Source organism: Theobroma umbraticum, unplaced genomic scaffold (assembly GCF_002168275.2).
Source record: "Theobroma umbraticum cultivar Fairchild unplaced genomic scaffold, ASM216827v3 scaffold_30.0, whole genome shotgun sequence".
Classification (NCBI taxonomy): Eukaryota; Viridiplantae; Streptophyta; class Magnoliopsida; order Malvales; family Malvaceae; genus Theobroma; species Theobroma umbraticum.
Genome location: NW_018397254.1, coordinates 1,450,515 through 1,470,289, shown reverse-complemented (window position 1 = coordinate 1,470,289; position 19,775 = coordinate 1,450,515). Strand labels below are relative to the sequence as shown.

The 19,775-nt window shown below is 35.0% G+C and overlaps 2 protein-coding genes across 2 annotated transcripts; both read left to right on the top strand.

Moving 5' to 3' along the window:
• The first annotated feature begins 1,019 nt into the window (after positions 1-1,019).
• LOC110409056 (ubiquitin-conjugating enzyme E2-17 kDa-like) lies at positions 1,020-4,096 on the top strand. The gene is made up of 5 exons (XM_021418280.2): positions 1,020-1,155; positions 1,330-1,409; positions 2,164-2,291; positions 3,354-3,458; positions 3,766-4,096. The coding sequence occupies exons 2-5, from the start codon at positions 1,340-1,342 to the stop codon at positions 3,907-3,909; spliced, it is 447 nt and encodes a 148-aa protein (XP_021273955.1). The 5' UTR covers positions 1,020-1,155; positions 1,330-1,339; the 3' UTR covers positions 3,910-4,096.
• A 9,256-nt stretch (positions 4,097-13,352) lies between these two features.
• Positions 13,353-15,434, top strand: CRF2 (cytokinin response factor 2). Its single transcript, XM_021426915.1, has one exon. The coding sequence runs from the start codon at positions 14,043-14,045 to the stop codon at positions 15,066-15,068; it is 1,026 nt and encodes a 341-aa protein (XP_021282590.1). The 5' UTR covers positions 13,353-14,042; the 3' UTR covers positions 15,069-15,434.
• The last annotated feature ends 4,341 nt before the right edge of the window (positions 15,435-19,775 follow it).

The window sequence follows — 19,775 nt, the reverse complement described above, 5'->3', positions numbered from 1 at the left end:
AACTGCATCAGCATCCTTTCAACTTAATTTGAACAAACAATGACCTCCGACGTCCAAAGGCATGGCATTGCGGGTGTCAATGGACTCTGAGTAACCATGAAAATGCCGCTCTTTTTCTGAAGATCCTTTGATACCAGGACTCAGAGGGAGCCATGCCCGAGCCCCCTTCTCATCTTGTCCAAGTCTTCCACATGGGGGGAGGAGCGTCTCCTTCCCAATTCACAAGGAACATTGAAGCTATTCTCATTTACTTAAAAAAAAAAATGATAAAAAGGTGACAGGAGATGCAGATGGTTACGTACACGTAAAGTATAATGAGCTTTTTCTTTTTCAAAGATATTCAAATTCAAATTCCATTTCCTCCAAATAAAATTGTTCATCTAATTTACGCATATGTACGACTGTAATTGGTATATGTATTGAACAATAACACAATATGAATTAGTGATCGAAATAAGTGCTGGTGGAGACGTGGGACTCGAGAATCTAATCATGAACATTTTCGTGGGCCTCCAACTGATAAAAAAATCGCTAGTCAACCACGCCATGAATGACCATTGCCCAACCAATCCAATAAAACAAAAAACTTACCATAAACTTTTTACCATTTTAATCTACTACTAGTAATTTTCTTTTTCACCTTCTAATCAAATGACTTAGTACTAATGTTTTCTTTAAAGTTGAAAGAGTCGGTATAATTTGTCGATTTTAATGTAATTAAAAAAAGAAAGAAAGGGAAAAGAAACATTAGGCGGTTGAACCAATTGGAGGTCAAAGTTCCCACAATCTAATACTAACTAAAATTAAATAAAAGTAGTATCAAACTAAGGTAAGAATAAGACACAAATTTGGGTCAACCAGTAAAAGCGCAGATAGATAGCAGTGAAGTACAGTAAAAGTAAAACATTTTATTACATAAAAGAAAATCATTCTTACTACAAATTATCGAGTGTGTGTGGGGTCCACCGAGATAGCCAATGAAAACGCAAGACAGCCGGAAAATTGCCTCGTCTTTCTTTTTTTTTTTTCTTTTTAATATTTCAAAACTCTTTTTTCTCGAACCTTTCTTTTTAAGGCCTTTGTTTTTGTCTCTTTATTTTCCTTCCGCGAATTCCAGCTACTAACAAACAAACAATTCCCAGGAGGATCTCTCAGGTACTGGTCTTCCCTTCAATTACATCATTTTTTTTTCTGTTCTCTTTGTCTTTAAATTTTCTTTTTCGAGGTAGCTGCGTCGGAGCTAAGCGATCTACTAGCTCGGATTTTCTTATATTGTTGTGTTATTATTATTATTATTATTATTGTTTTGAATTTCTTTGTTTGTTTTAGGGTTTAGGCGATGGCTTCAAAGCGGATCTTGAAGGAGCTCAAGGATCTCCAGAAAGATCCTCCTACCTCTTGCAGCGCAGGTTCAATTTCTTCTCTCATTTTCCCTGTTTCGTGCCTCGATTTCTTTATTTCTCGCGATTTTTTCTCATCATCCTTTTAGTTTTTAAGTTTTATTTCCGTAGAAAGTGTTTTTGGTTTTTTTTCTTTTGGAAATTTTCTTAAAATTGTGTTTCGTTTTATTTTTTTTTTAGATATTATGAACTATATTAACGTAAGCGATTTATGAAGCTATATATCTGCCTTTGTTATTTTTAAATCATGACATGAGATAATTATTGCTGCATAATTGACCTTTGAGCTGTAGATAATGGATCTATACTTATTGTTAGGGGTGTGATTTTGACCATCATGATTTCATTGAACAAACTGCAATATCTTTTATCATTCTTTTTTTCAAGCTTTTGGTTTACATCATTGGATTCTGTTCGACTCAAGATTGTTAAGACTTTTTTCTTTTTCATTTCTCATTGATTGTTATGATATATATCAATGTTTCGAAGTCAATTTGCGATACAAATTAGTCATAGTCTAAGTGAAGTTGTAAAGAAATGATTAGCAGGCGTTGCAGAAGAATTTTAGCATGTATTGTTTATAAGAACACATCATTGCATCGTCATTTCTGTTGAATATGCAACTTCTTATATTTCTCAAGGCAAATGACAAAGAAGATGAGTGTTTTGTTTAATTTTCATTTAGGAAAAGATTTTGATAAGGTTACTTGCAGATGGGTTATTCCATCTAACTGTTGTTTTACTTCTTTTTTCTTGAAATAAGGCCCTGTTGCTGAAGACATGTTTCATTGGCAAGCAACAATTATGGGTCCTCCGGACAGTCCATATGCCGGTGGAGTGTTTCTAGTCACAATTCATTTCCCTCCGGACTATCCATTCAAACCACCCAAGGTACTTAATTTTATTCCTTAACCATCTCGTTCTCATTCTTTCCTGCCTTCACTGTATATTGTGTAACTGTCTTTAGCTTTTAAAGCATGCAGTATGTCTCTCAAGTGTCTTCAAGAAAATTGCAAAGTACTCTGTAATTCTGCAAGTTCATTATGTCAGCAAGCTAATATTTTTATGACCATCTATACTAGTTGTAGACATGAGTTTCATCTCCTCAGAAATCCAATACGGCTGTTCTTTTAATGTGGTGAATTTCCCTTCCTTTTCCCAATTTATATTTCAACATTTGTTGGGATATGTATTAGAATAAATGCTTAAAGCTTCATGTTATATAGCTAATTCCATGCTGTAAATACTCTGTGACGAAGGTGTCTTTACAGGGTAAGTGGCTTGTGCAAACATTGCTTGGCATCAAAAAGAGTAAATGCTAATTCTACTAGATTGCCTTTTTGCTTTTATTAGCTTATTGCAGTTGCACAAATATTTTTATCTCCATAGGGCATGTATGCGTGCACAGTGGTGCATGCACATGCATGCTGGGTGTCTAATGGTTTAGTTTATGCGTGAAAGGCTATATTAGGTGGTTTTCAGTGCCAAAGTTTACATTGTTATTTTAATTTTTGTAAACAATATCAGGTAAGCCTCCTATGTGACATGCATATGGATTTAGTTATTGCTCCCCACATTTACTATATACTTCTTGGTTAAACAAAAAATATTGTGCATGGATGCTGTGGGAATATATTTATAATTTTATGTGATAATGATGAATATCATTCATTGAAGATAGAATTGCCTCAGATTTATTTTTAAAGGTAATTTGATTATATAACCAATGAACAATGGCTTGTTAATACTGAACTAGACTCTTGTATTTACAGGGAAAACTTATGGTGAAGTTATTTCATACTTCTTTTTTGCCTTAATAGCCTTGTATCATACTTGATTAGTGGCTGATTAATGACTAACAAGTTTCTCTAGTACTTTTGTTGAGATAACCTTTTTTTCTCTTCTTTAATTATTGTTTGTTGACTTTTTAAACGAAAAAAATTTTCCATTCAGGTTGCATTCAGGACGAAGGTCTTTCACCCTAATATTAACAGCAACGGTAGCATTTGCCTCGATATTTTGAAGGAGCAGTGGAGCCCTGCCCTCACCATATCCAAGGTCATTTTTCGAAACCCCTAACTGTGTTGAAGCGTATACATGTTTGCTTTTTAAACATACATTACCATGTTTGTCATCTCCAAGTCAACCATTCTACATGAAGCCATTTAAAAAAAAATGTACTGATTCAACCTCAACATAAAAAGTTACAGCATTAGCATTTAATCTATGGGCCGATTTGTTTGCACTATTGATCATTGCTGCTTTCTATCTGGTTACATTGGTTTAGAGTATTATTCTATCATGTAATCTTTGCTACTGTTTTTTAAGTGTGGGGATGTGTTCTTATTTTAATTTTTGGTTCTAGGTGTTGCTCTCAATCTGCTCACTCTTGACGGATCCAAATCCTGATGACCCGTTGGTACCGGAGATCGCCCACATGTACAAGACTGACAGGAGCAAGTATGAGACAACTGCTCGGAGCTGGACTCAGAAGTATGCTATGGGTTAATGTGCTGCTAAGTTGTAATAGGAGGGCTTCATTCCCCGTGGCTTTGGTCTTTTAAATTAATATGTATGAATCAAATGAATCGATATGTGTGATTTGTCTCCTCTCGTTATTTAGTGGACCAAGCCCTCCTTAAAAACTCATTTGCCTCGTTAATTGGTTGTATGGAAATTATCGTTTAAACTTAAAACCAACTCTTCCAAATCCCCCCCCTCTTTCCATCCTTCCATCCTTTCATTTTCATTCCGGAAAAAGCCAATTAGGTGAAGCATCGGTGTTTCGGCCAACGTGATTATCGAAACTGGAATGCTACTGATGCTTAAACTGACGATCGAGTATCCTGTTTGTGCATTTGTGCACGCTGCAACGGTTAATTCTTAGACGGTGGCCCCTTCACGCGGTCCGTCATGATACCTTGCCAGCCCAGATTAAGACAGGAGCAAAGGAGTCGGGCCAGCCCGTTGGGTGGGTAGCCGGTATGGCTTTGTGTGAATGCACTCAGCCCATTTCAGTAGTCTCGTTTGAAAAATATAAGAACCGAATGTTCGTGTCTTCGGGTTTTTAATGATCATGCAAGTAAGAGCAGGCGCAGCACGTCCATTTGTACTTAGACCCAATGTTACAGGCAGGATTTCAGATACATTGTTTTGACGAAACTTTTTGGTAATTGGAAAAACAATTGGAGACAACAACCGGAGATTGCAATGGTTCCTGGTTAAAGTTCTAGCTTCTACATTTCTACTCTTAGCCTTTTTTTTTTTCGAAAAGCAAAAGAAAAATATTCATTAAGAGAAAAGGGAAAGAATTCCCCAAAAGAGAGACAACTGCCTCCAAATAACATCCCAGAAAACTCCATTTTCCCTAGACTTAAAAGACAAAAATCAGCATGCCGAAACAAATCAAACGGCATTCGTCTACTCTTAGCCCTGGACCAAATCTTCGTCTTCCCTTTTAATTCTACCCTGGTTTCTGCACGCAACCAGCTGGCTAAAAGAACAATGTTAAAAGCAGCTAGGACACTATAGCCAGCATCAGATTTTTCCACGTCCCTTGCTTACAAGGAGTGAAAAAACAACCACAGATTTTGTCAAGTCGCAGAGGGGAGTAAAGTTGTTCTGGTCTCAGACATTAATGGTGGTCGTCCTCGTTTTTGGCCTTCGTTGTTGTTGTTGTTGTTGTTCTACTATCGGAGTAATGATTTTGCCCATAATTGTTCAAAAACTGACACCCAAAAATAGAAGAAAAGAAACAAGAGAAATTATTTACTTTCTTTGCTCTGCCATGGTTCTTTTATTATCAAATCTACCCCTAAATGTGGCTAACAACTCAAAAACTGATAAAAGGAAAAAGGAAAAAAACTTCCAAGTTCAATGTTTGTACATGACTGAAAACTAGCGTAGACGAGAGCTATGGTGAGAAGTAACCCATGTCGATGAGCGCACATCGTTCAAATTTACTCTTCTTGTTTTTGTCTTGATGTTTCCTCTTTCCTGCACAACATGACAAAAAGGTTTTGCCAAACATGGGTTGAGTTACAATCTAGCTTGAAAACCTGTGCCCACAAAATCCCACTTGAGCTTCACCTTCTCTCTTAGGCTTTTTCTTTGTTCTCTCTTTTAAACATTCGAGAATGTGACGTTTAATGCCTTTGAAAAAGGTCTCAGTAGGAAGGTTATAAAATTAAACTTAACATTAATATTTATTCAAAAAACATCAGTCTGGCCACTGGACTGAACCACTTCCCCAGCCAACGTTTTGGCTTTTTGTATTTAGTATCTTACCTATCTTCATAAACATTTACAAAGTAATAATCTTATACACATCCTATCCTACAGATCCTACTTATTGCCTGACCATGTGACCTATTCCAGCACATCTCCAACTTGTCTCTCCAATTTTCATTTTCTTTCTTTGTCTCAATTGTGATTTGTCCCAACTTCAAAATAATAATAATAATAATAATAATAATAATAATAATAGTAATAAGAGTATTAATTTCTTCAAATTCCTAACTACAAAAAATGGGTCCAAGAAAAAGAGTACGAAAACCAGGTTCGAGCATTAAACAGGAAAAACTATTAGAAATGTGAAAAAGTTTGAGCATTTTTAAAAGAAAGCCAATGGAAAATGCCTTAACTACAAATTGTATGACTTAGCGTCACGATCTCTAAAATGAATTATGAATCTTATATTGATTGTATATTAAAATAAAATTGGGTATTTAAGTGTTCGACTATCATCATTTTGTAAGTCATCTTTTGTAGGATAAAATCGTGAGTCTTGATGTGTCAAGTTGGTGTGAGTCGTGATATTTAGTGTCACCGTTCCAACGAGAGGATGTATGATCCCAAAGAATAGCCATAAATTTTACATGGAGTCTGTACTAGAGTAAAATTGAAGATTTAAGAGCTCACATTATCTTCAACCTATGAGGTATTTATGAGATAAAACCATGCAACAATAGCTCAAAATAAACAATACTTTACATATTAGTGTGAACCATGATAGTTAATATTAGTCATCTCCTTCTGAGATAAAACCATAAGATCAATAAATCAAAATAAATACAATATCTTACATACATCATGTCAACAAAATATCTTACATATGTCATGTCATGTTCCAAGCGTATTAGAGTGAGATTTGACATTTTCTAACGTATTAGAGTGAGACTTGACATATTATGATTGTACAAGTCATGCCATGATTTCAATGTATTAAAGTGAGACTTGACATGAGATTGATCCTAATATATTAGAGTGAGATTAGACATTTAAAAGGGTCACACCATTTAATGTGAACAAAAGCACCTGAAAAGCCTTTTTTTTTTTTTTTTTTTTCATCATCTATGGAGGATGCTGGGAAAGAAACAAAATTCCAGGAAAAGTTAATGAAAGGTTCTCAGTTCTCAACGGTTAATCTGGCCACTTAATTAGGAGATCTGTTCAAAAAGAAAGAAAAATAAAAGAAAAAGGGTAGAGACATTGGTAACCCTGAAAGCAAGGGGTCAAACCATGCCCTGCATCAACACTGCATTATTAATAAAATTTTTTGATTCCCTATAAATGAAAAAGAGAAAGAAAGCAAGCAAATAAGAGCTTACTTGTATCTCAGTTCAAATTAAATATTTATATTATTCTTTTTATATAGGGCACTGTGACCCATGTCTTTTTATGTTTAACAACATTGCGTTTGGATTCTTTGAACAAAACCCATGCATCCTCCACTCTGGTTTTTCCTTCCTCCTTTTTGTCTTTAAACAATTGCACGTGTAAAGCCCCCTCCCGGCAAAGGAGACGTGCACACGAGTTGGAAAGGGCTGTGAACCCTGAAAATCGGGTCTCTCCCCAACCCCCTAATTTAATCACCATTTAAATGAACAAGAGCTTGTCTCTAATGAGGACAGGAGCGACAAGCTACACTCGAAATATCTCAGTTATGGATGACGTTGCATGTCGAGACAAGTCGGCCACATGTACGCCGCTCAGGTTGCTGCGGTGGAAGTGTCCTTTTTTTTTCTTTTTTTGAGTTCTGAAATGATTCTGTAATCATCACTCTTGAGTACATCCTAATCATGCGATAATTGAATCTCTTTGTCTTTCCACTTTCATTTTATCCCCCTTATCTTTTAGGATGGCATGTTCCACCCATCTTTTTCCAGGCTACCAAGCACGTTTTTTGAATCTTAAGTCCATAGATGGGAGTTGTCACGAATCATGATTGTGCTATGCCTATTTGCAATTATAAAAGACAAATATGATGTTGATTGATGCTAAAGTTTTTCCAACAAGTGCATGTTCTTGGGGGAGGAGGGAAGGAAATAAGCCATGACCCAGAAGCTAAACATTCCTCCAAATTTTACTTGCATTTAAAGCTAGTCAATCAAAACTTAAAAATTTAACATTTTTGGGTACTTGAATTAATGCGTTAGTTACTCATCCAACTAAAAACTTTCATCGAGAATTCTTTTTCATATTTTAATTTTTAACATATGATTTAATATAATATGTCAAGAATTCATATTAGTAAGAAATATAATAAATTTTAAATTTTAAATAAAGATTTTTTTTCACTTATCAAATATGTTTTTTAATTTAAAAATATAAACTTATAACAAATGATATCAAAATAAATTTTAAATGTTCATTTACGTCGAAACTCAAACTAATAAGAAAGTTTTATATTTTTAAATATATTTATTGAGTTAAAAACGTAGACCTGTCACATAATACATCTATCTATCTCTTATTTCTTTTACTTACTTTTACACCTTAACTAAATCATAATCTTCATGGATGAATGAATTTGATTTTGATTTTGATTTATTTTATTTTATATTTTGTTGTTTAGTACCATAGGCCTTAACTAATTTATAAACAAAACCTATGGTTATGTTGCAACAAGTACCATGCTATTATCCAATTTTAAAAAAAAAAAAAACGGAAGAGAAGTCAACAAATTAAAAGAAAAGAGTATTAATTATGGTGAGGATGGAACATTTGAACCTAACCCATTAAAGAGTTTCAACATAAATTCATAATGTTTCCCTTACCTAAACCCTGAATTTGAGGCAATTGGACCTTCCTTTTCAAGTACAGTCCACCTCACAAAGGGGAAATTTTTTTGAACTAGTTTGTTTTTGACAATTTTCCAGGAACACACTGCGATGACATTTAAAGAGTGCTGAACTGTACTGGTGTGGAAGAAGCAATAAATGGATTCGGTGGAAATCATTATACATTCGTCCGCGTACGGAGTCCACGTCAGCTGAGATGTGACAACGTACACTTGTCCGTCTTTGGACTCGAAAACAGTGAGCGGCGCCGGTTACGGGTCGTGAAAAAGACCATTTGGGTTCTGGCCGGTCAATTTATTACCTTCGAGTCGCGAGACAGTACCCGTACGGTTCGTTAAGGGCTTAAATGATCAGCATAACCCACACCACTTCCTTGTAAAACAAAATAAACAGAAATCAGGTAATAAAATGGTATTAAACTTTTAAAAAAATCTAATTATTAATAATAAAACCATATAGGTAAATTTATTCTCTTAATTTTGCCTAAAATTGCCGGTGAAGCCCCAAAAATATTCACAAAATTGTTTTATTAATATAATTAGAATGAAGGAATAAAAGAAATGACAAGCAAAAAGGGGTGGAGGGGATAAGCTAAATAACAATAGACACGAACATAATATTTCCCAAGATGTCATATAGCCCTGTCTTATTGTTTTTGACTATGTGTTTCATAACCATTATGATTATCAAATAATTATATATCTAGGTCTAAGAGCTCTTTGTCTTAATATAGGAATATGGAAGTCCAAAATGAATCCAAACAATGATGGGATTTCTCTCAAATTTGTGGGCTCAAAGCTAATTGCAATGTCTAGGGGATGATGCTCATTGACTTCTGCCTTCATCGTTCACACCCTACTCTTGCATTTAAGAAATTTTATTTTATTTTTGTAGTTTTGGGGTCGACCCAAAACAACAGAACATGTAATATAAATTTTGGTAAGTAAAGGTTTTGGACCAAAGACCTCTCCCAAAGCATATTTTGTCGAATCTGATGTACTTGTTTGCATGTTTATACATGAGTGGTTCCATTAGGGTAAGCTGTGCTTGCAAGTGGGGGCAGTGTCCTAGAAAGCCACAGCTTTTTGTGCTTTGTTTGTCTCTACCTAACCTTCTCTTTCGCCAATCCACATATGCCCTTCCTTCTTCTCTTCTCTTCACGTTAGTGGGATCTCAAGACACTCTTCTCCTTGACTTGAATGCGTTTATGGATGCTCTTTTCTTTTCCCCTTCGCATCCCTTTTCTCAAGGCCTTCTTTATTGATTTTAGGGATTTGAAATTTCCCCATGATTACTTTCTAGACTAATGTATATATTTATAAATATATTTATCACAGTCCACAAATATTAAAAGTTAACTTATGAAAGCAAAATATTAATATTATTCATTATTAACCCTTACTGATACGCTTAACAAATATGAAAGTCTTTTAATGAGCTTTTATTTGGGTATTTATAATTTGGGTTGCGCAATAAAAAATGATCTCTCTTATGTCAAAAATATTAATTTTTTTATTTTACTAATTAAAATCTCGATTTTTATTGTGAGATTAATAACATAAAAAAATATATCTACTTGTCAATTTGATTGATATTGACCTTTTATCTATAAGTAATTAAGAAAAGTTAATAAACATAGTTTGCCTAATGTACTTGGATATATATATATATATATATATATATATAGAGAGAGAGAGAGAGAGAGAGAGAGAAAGAGAGAGAGAGAGAAAGTACCAATTTCAACCATTAAAAAAACATCTCCATATGTAGATTATTAATTTAGAAGAATTGAGTAAAAGGCTATGGTTGGAAGGTACTATATTTGGAACATAAAAACAGTTTCGAAAAGGTTAGTCTTTGGAATATTAGGCAACCTTTTTGGTTGTTATTAATCCAAATTTAATACCCGATTAATCAACAGCTAAGTACAAGCTTTGAATGTTGATGACTAAGTCGTCGTCCTAAATCATTCTTTTTATTGCATAATGAAATGCGTTGGGCCAACCTAAATCATTCTTCTAAAACTATTATGGATATTAACATCAAAAACTAAAAAAGAAAGGAGAGAAAAAGATGTAGCTATCAACTGTATTATACCATAGATATCCGTCTAAGCACTACTCGTCGAGAGATAATCCAAAGTTGGAAAATGGGAACAAAACGGCAAATGATTGGAGAATTGTTTGATTTTCCTTTTAATTTACATAGTCAAATTAAACACTAATTGAGAAGCGTAATCCAGCTGTGACAGTGAGAACCCACCAAGCAATCATTCAATGACACCTAATTCCAGAAGAGAAAAAAAAAAAAAAAAGACACGCCAAGACATGACAAATATAGAAAAATAGGATCAAAGCAAAAGAAAGTTACTTAGCATAAACTTTTGTAAATACCTATATTTAGTTAATTACCAAGAATGATTAAGAAAACTAATACAATTTATTTATATCATTATTCTGTCGATTTGATTAATACACAAAACATGATATTCGTATCGTTTTCATTTCGATAATTATGTAAAAATAGGATGAACTAATTAAAATACTAGTAGTATTAAACAAGGTGAAAATTTACAAAATGCTTGGGGGGTTAAAAGACTTGTAAATGAATGCTTAGGCTCCTGTCTTTGGTTCCACGCTCCCCGCAAGGGCGTTCCAAACAAAGGAGCCGCCTGGCTTTTGTTTCTTCCCCGGATTGGGTTTTGTCCACTTTGTTCACGTATCTTTTCATCCACTAATTATATATTATTTAATTATATATATATATATCTTTTGTCAATTCGACTTTCATTTGGCTCACTTCACTCGCAATTAGAAATGGAGATAACCGGATGCCCATGCCTGCCACCTTTCCACAACTGACAAAAACAGCAACTTGTGACCTTTTTGTTCTACTTAAGACTCTTTGATTTTACTTTCAAATTTTTCAAAATTCTAACACGCAACTACCGCTGTCAAAGTAAATAATCTAATTACCTTTGGTTAGTAACAATTTAAGCACGTGTATGTTCTCCAGCCAGTGAAATTGTTAAAAAGGTTCACCTAACTACTTACATGAAATCTACCAAAACAAAAAGGAAAGAGAATACGTAGGACAACATTCATGAGAACAAACAATTACTACCCGTTTTAATGAAAGAGCAAAAAATGAAAAGCCGGGTGGTAGTGGCAATTTGTATCAGATGCAAGTGGAGGGGAAGACAGAATGACGAGGGCTCGTGACAGAGTACAAAAATAAGGACTCCCCTTTTTTAAATGGTAAATGTAAAAGCAAAAATTATTTGGTTACGAAAAATAAAGACACAGGGCTTTGCTTATTAATTGGAAGCACCAAAGCTTTTGTAATGCTATAAAGATAGATGAAGAAATGGATCCAATGAGCACCATTAATAAATATAAGTAATTCCTTTTTCCTTACCAGCTGCATTTCGTGCGGCATTAAAGGCTGTTTTTATCTGACGACATACGTTGCAAATACACTTTTTTATTATTCAAAATACCAAGATTCAAGTCTTAAGAGATCCATGTATATTTTTTTTTTGAAAAACGAGATACATGTATATTAGTCTAAGTAAAATGATTTAAATTTTAAAATTCAAAATTTTAAATTTAAATACGTATCATTAGGTTGTATTGCTGTTTTCAATTAATTTTTACTTCTTTGGTCTTTCTCATAAAAAAATAAAAAAAAATTTATTTTTCATAAAGATATCTAAATTTGGACAAACAAAAAATTCAGGTAATATTTGCCGACTTATATTTTGAGGAAGATAAAAGATTAAAAGAAGAAAGGGCAAACAACGTTTTGCTAATAACTGCCCCGACACACTGTAAAACATAGTAAATTCCGGGTATTTATTCACCTTAATTTCTCCTTACAGATTAAAAAAAAAAACAACTGATCATCACGTGACCTAATTAAAACAGGGTACGTTCCATCAGGGCATCAAGAGCACCGTTAACATGATTCATTTGCCACCGTGATTATTCGACTCCGTCTCATATTACGGGAATATTACAGCCGGGAAAAACCGGTTGTTGAGGCCAATCAAAACTACGGGCCACGTGTCGGTTTCACTGCGCGTGACTGCACATGAAAGACATCGCAACTGCTCTACAGTCTACACCCAGCATGGTCATTAAAACAGTAACAAATTACAAAAAAAAAAACAGAAGAAAAAAAAATAGCGCCAAGATCAAGGTTGCCTGCCACGTTAGTCCCAGCTGTAAAATGACAAAAGAATAAGGTAAAATGGTAAATTTCCCCAGCTGTATAACGGCCTCCTGCAATTCTCTGGCTTGAGGAAAATGACGGAAATACCCGACGAAGGGTAAAAACATTGGTAACAGGTAAATTAATTAGGAATTAGGGAGGACAAATTAAATGCGAGTTATGTTAATAATCATTAACTACCAGTTGTTAATATTCTTTAGTCAAAGGGAAGGACTGACCCGAGTGTCCGGTGTCACGTGACCTGAATCCCTGATTTCGAGAAGAAATCTTTTGGCCAAGTCAGCATCCCGGTTAGCCCTTCCCATTGGATCTTCCTGTTTTGTGGGGACCAATTGCCACGTGTCTACATTGTAGGTGCCCATCTTATGCGGCGCCTCGTGAAAAATCTCTACCTCGCCGGAATCTCAAAATCGCCGGTGTGACCCACCCTCCCGCCCTATGGTAAAAAAATTAAAAAACCTTTTCTTTTAGGTTTTTGTTTTTTACTGGGAAGATTTTAAAAAAAAGAAATTTGAGAATTGTAAAATATTAAATGTCACTTAAACCGGGTGAACCGATTACGGCTGGTTTAGGGATCCTATAAAACAGCTCAACTTTAGGTATGCACTTCAAACTCTGCTTTTTTTTTTCTCTGTCGCTTCCTTTCTTACCTATCAAAAGAGCTCTTCTTCACTCCTCCATTTCCTCTCTGAGATTTTTCCTTTCCTTTCTTTTGTTTTCTGGAGAAAGTATCATCAGAAAGCAGCTTCGGTTCTTAGTTTCTTTAAGACTGAGATTTGAAAGTTGCCCAAAATAGCAAGTCCGTGCTCTGTTAAGTAACTGAGAAAAGCACTGTCTGGTGGTTTTTTTTGGACATTATTCTCCATCCCTTTTCCGGTAAAGCTATTTGCTTGCGGTATCTTCCCTTTTTCTTTCTTCTCTCCAACTTTTGCCAACAAAAATTTCTCCTTTTCTATCTTCCCTCTCTCTTACTACTGGTTCAGTGGTTCTTACCATCTCGGTGCTTTCCGTACTGCTTGTTTAGGCACACTCCTTTTTTTTGGGATAACTTTCCTTGAAATTTCTCGTCGTTTGATAAACTTTTGAGTGAGCCTTTGAACCGATTAATGGTGGATTTCTCTTCATTTCAAGCTTCTCTTTAACGTGTTCTTTCTTCAGCTTTCTTTTTAACCCTTTATTCTCCTCGTGTCTAGTCTCAAAGGAATCTCTTCTTTTCCCCTTCCCTCCTTTTATTTCGCTCCCCTCCTACTCCCTCTCTCACTCTCGATGAGAAGAAGTGAAAGAATCTGAAAACCCGAAAAGAATAAAAAAAAAAGATTGAAAGAAAATGGATCATTGTCCTGTTCCTACAATCAAATACACAGAACACCGCAATCAAACCAAACTCCTTACGCCACTGTTAAATGTCAGTCTCCAAAATCAGCCAGAAATGAAACCCCGAATTGTTCGGATTTCAGTTACCGATGCTGACGCCACTGATTCTTCCAGCGACGAAGAAGAAGAACAAACAACCCGATTTCGTTCTCGAAACAGAGTCAAGAAATTCGTTAACGAAATTACTATCGAGTCATCATCTCCCACTCAGACTGATGCCGTTTGGAGAAGTAAATCGTCGTCGTTGTCAAAGAGTTCCCGAAAAAGGCCAGCGGCTGTAGCCGAAGCCAAAGTTAAAGCGCCGGCGAAGGTTCCGGCGGGGAAGAAGTTCAGAGGAGTACGACAACGGCCTTGGGGAAAATGGGCTGCTGAGATCAGAGACCCACTAAGACGTGTACGGTTATGGTTAGGTACCTATGATACCGCCGAAGAAGCAGCAATGGTTTATGACAACGCGGCTATTCAGCTGCGTGGGCCGGACGCGCTCACCAACTTTACCACTCCTCCGCAAAAATTGGTTCAGGACAATAACAGCCAAAAACCGTTATCCAGCTCAGATTACAACTCCGGCGAAGAATCTCACAACATTAACCTTTGCTCTCCGACCTCCGTTCTCCGCTGCCCTTCGCTTTCGACAGACGAAGTCGACTCGCAAAACGTCAAGGAATCGCGAGAAATCGGGAGCGAACCACGAGATGCTCTCGACGAGTCTTGCTGCATATCGGGGGAGAACTTTTCCGATTTCTCGGATTACTCGTCTTTGTTTCCGAATGACATATTCAGTTCCGTACCGGATTTGTTCGCCGATAATACGAGCTTCCACGAAGCTTTCTTGAAAGATGATTTCGGCAACGGGTTTCTGAGTTCAGGCGCGGATTTCGAGTTCGGATTTGGGAGCTTCTCGAACTGGCAACATGTCGATGATCATTTCCAAGATATCGGGGATTTGTTCGCGACAGATTCTCTCTTAGCCATTTGACAGAGTGTTTATTCGGTGTTTTTATCTCTCGTGTAATGCCGGTTTCACGGCAAGTTTTGAATCGGCGGGAACTGAAAATATCGGCTGTGTTTTTGTTTTTTTCCCCCTCCCCTGTTCCGGTTTTGTTTATGTTCTAATTTATTTATTTATAATGTTAATTAAAAGTAAGAATATTAAACATCTCCGTCACAGTAACGGTGACGGACGAGTTTGGCTACGTGTTGCGTGCTGTGTCGTTTATGTTCCTCTTTGTTGTTGTTTGTTACATGTTTTGTGAAGGCACGTGTTGATCCACGTGACAGGAACATCTCAAAAGCTCTCGTTTTCTGCTTCTTCAATAATAAACTTGTAATGTTTTAGATTTTAGATTCTCATTATTTGCAGGGCACACGTGCTGTCAAATAGATCCATGCACCTTAATATTTTTTTTTCTCTTTAAATGCTTATTTTTAAAAATTAAAAAAATAGATTCTTACAAAAAAAAAAAAAACAATTTCAACGATTGAACTTGAATCTGAATCTTTTTTTTTTTTATTTGCACATAAGCCTATCAACAACCCCTTTGATTACTGGTACTGAAAGGTAATAATGTCTATGGGGATGCTTAAATGCTTAATTAAACGCTCGCTCAGAATTAAAAGTTGTTAAAGCTATCACTTAATTGGGCTGCTATTCTGTGTTTCTACATATCAAAACAAGAATTAATTTTCACTTTAATGAACGTCAACTTCCACCTATCTAGGAAGCAAAGGGTTTTTACAGAAATGGAAACAGTAGCTTTGAGTCATGCAGAAACACATTTAGGGACTATCATGTAGCACTAATAAGGTACTAATATATAATATATAAAATAAACGTTTTGGTTGGAATTATTTTGATACTGTAGGTCATCCAAGTAATAAATGGAACAACTGAAATTGGAAACTGCTTGTAAGCAGTCGTTTTTTTTTTTTTTTCAATTCTAAAACTAAAGGAAAGGGAATATATTATATAGTTATATATATATATAAAGGGACAAAAATCAAGTGGGGCACGTGGCGAGGAGGAAAGGGATTTACGAAGTGCAAAGGCACATGATTTCAGTTATGGCCGTTTTCAAGGAATAACAGATCTGTTTAAGTAGGGGAGCGGCAAGTGTGGGTATCCGTCTTACTAGATTTTTTTTCTCCCATTGGGCCGCCGACCCCACCAACCCAGGTGTTGATTTTGCATAAGAAAGAAATGTAAGCTGGTAATATCTTTGGGATAAGTCTGATTTTGATCTCAGGGTTTCCACGTTTCATCACTCTGTACAACACAACTATCAGTGAAACATGCGATCCCCTACTTGATTGGGACTCTTTATCACTTTAGATTATGAATTGCTTGTCTATTTCAATGTTTGATACTTGGAATTTAAGTGGGGGGTTTTAATAAATTAAATTAAAATTGAAAAAAAAAAAAGAGACTAACCCGTATGTCACAAGATACACAGAGAAGATGGTGATACTAAAAATGAAAAATGAGAATATAAAAAATGTGCCTTTAAATGACCAAAAGCAAGCAGCACCATTCGATGGTGTTCCCTATGATGAGAGAAAAGCAACCTTTCCATGTCAATCTCTAGTCACGGAATAAATGAACTTTTAACAAGATGAATCAGCATCTGAAACTTAATTTTCCTTCTCCTTCACTAGAATTTGACCACTTGAGAGACATGAATGAATCTGGAAGGCAAATATGAAAAAAAATAGAGGACAAAATTAGATATCAAGATGTCTTTACACACCAAAAAGAAAGATTGGGAATTATTGCGTTTTTTGAGGCGACAGGTTTTGTTTGGAAATGCATAGAGAATCATGACAAGGTAAAGAGAGAGCTAGGCCAGGGCATTTCAATTTCTGGGTCCCTTTCTCCTTAGTGTTTGTCTGTTGGTGAATTTAGCGAATGAAAGTTCATCATTTTTGGCCCAAAACTGGAGCATTCAGTCAACACTTCGTCATCATGTGTGGGCTTTTTCATCGTCTCAAATTAGACCCCTTTTTTTGCTTTTAACTTGATCTTGTGGAAATTAACATGTGATTATGTGACTAAACTTTGATCCTAAAGAAGCTTCAAGTTGTGGATTCGGTTCTGAGTCTTCCCGGTTCTAACTTCATTGCTATTAGGGTCCGTTTGGTACACTGTAATGTAAAGCACATTACTTGCAATGTGACTTATTAAATTATATTACAGCGTTTGTTTTGTAACAGATCACTGCAATGTAAGATTGCAATGCAAATACATTACAGCCAATGGATTGAATGTGATTACAGTCTAAAACCAATGCAATCATATTACATTGCACTCTGCAATGTTTTTAAAGATAAATTTACCCTTCAATTTTATTATCTTATTAAAAATATTTTATAATATTATAATTAAAATAAAAATATTAAAATAAAATATATAATATAAGAATAAAAATTAAAATAAAATAAAATATAAAAATTAACATTTATATAATATAGGTAAAATAAATTAAAATAAAATATAAAATATAAAAAATATATTAAAGAAATGAAATAAAATATATAAAATTATAATAATAAATAAAAATAAAATATATGTATTAAAATATATTTAAAATATGATATTATATAAAAATTAATAAATAAATATAAATATATTAAAAATAAAATATAAATATTATAAATAATAAATAAAAATAAAATATATGACATTAAAATATATTTAAGAAATGATATTATATAAAATTAATAATAAAATATAAATATATTAAAAAAAAATATTATAATAATAATAAAAAAATAAAATATGATATTAAAAATATATTTAAGAATGATATATATAAAAATTAATAATAAAAATATAAATATATTAAACTTATATTTTAATAATTAGGGGTAATTTTGATAATTAACATTACATTTCCACTAAAGTACTTGTAAACTAAACACTGCAATGTTATCTTCCCTGCATTTTAATCATTATTTTGTTTACATACTAAATACTGTAATGTTATTTTCCCTGTAATCACATTACTTGTAATCATATTACCTGTAATCACATTACATTGTAACGTACCAAACGTCACTTTAGTGTAAGCTGAATAATAACACCCCCCAATTAAAAATGTTAGTGAAAGCGTGGAAAAAAGAAGAAAGTGAAACAGTTTTCGATGGTTTGATGAACTGTATGAATGTGGTCCCATACGGTTAGCTGGTGGGAGTACAAATGTCACAAGATTTTGGCATATTTGAACTCCCTCTTCTCTCTCCCTGAACCCCTGCAGCACCAGAGAAATTTTTCTCCTGGCTTACACAATCCCCCAATGCTAAATCCAAAAGTATATTAGCTAATGCTCATACTCCTCATCCAAATAGCTGGAAATTTCATAGAGTAGAAGTTGTCATTATTCTAAAATAGTTACGCTACACTGCCTCTGCCTCTGCCTCATACCTGACCACACCCAGAGCCAACTTCCCTAACATGACAAACATACTCTTAAATCCCATAATGTCTTTTTCTTTGTTTTGTGACATTTGTCTCTGTAATTTTTCAGGGTGTTTCTAGTCCCATTTGCCTAGCAATGTCCAAACTCCAAACCAGTGCTTGATAAATTTCAAGCACGCGGTTGGGATACCGTGAAGTGGGAGAGAAGAGATGTCATTGTCTGGTAGATTTGGGCCAATTAGAGTGGGGTGGTAGATTTGCAGACTTTTATAATCATCTAGCAATTAACAAAATTATTATTTCAGTGACACAACCTATTGGGAGAGAGACCTACAACTAGGATTTTTCTGCTTCTTCAGCTCCCAAATTGATGCATAAAGACAGTAAACTCTCGAGTCATGGGTCATTTTCTTCTGGGTATTTAATTTTTTTGGGGCCCTCAAGATCATACACATTGCATGATCATTTATTAACACACCAAAACTCTCCCACCCTTTGTTTCCTAACGAAGGAGAAAGAAAAAAAAAAGTAAAAACCTTTAGTGGATTTCGTCACTTGTCATGTCATATCTTATTTAAATTCTGAAAACGACTACAGACATTCATATTTTGTCAATGATTTGAGTTAATTCTGATTAAGAATTAGAAAAAAAGAAAGAAACTTGTACAAGGATTCAAGTGTTACAAGTTTGCACTAGCAAAGGTTGACAGCATCAACAAATTGTGTGCTTGTACTTGTTGCACATATGGTTTGTCTAATCTCATCTTCTCCCTACAAAATATCTCAAGAACAGAGGAAAATCAAGAAAAGAGAAAGAAAACCCAACATTTCTCTTCATCTTTTACTTTGTCTCAAGAATAAAAGAAACGAAAAGAAAAAGGGTGGAGAGGCGTTTTGTCTCTTGGCAGAAACACTGGTCTTTGAAGCCAATAGGAGGTCAGGGGCAGGCAGCCGCACAAGGAAAGGTGTTCGTTTTGGCCGCAGAGGGGGCTTGCGTGGCGCAAAATTCCAAAACTTTGAAGATTCATTTCAAAGAGAAAGGCTGAAAAGCAAACAATCCAGAAGATCTTCTTTATTGTTCTCCAGGTCGTTACTATGAAATTCAATCATGGCCGTACACGTAATGTCAGGTTAACGGTCTTCCATTTCCTCGTTCAGTGCAAGTCGTGCAACTAGGCCGTCCACCCCACCCCTAACCCCGCCAAACACTGGTCCCTACTTCCCTTGGTCCCCACGCCTTGATTTCTAGCTCGGCCATCAGTGCTTGATTGT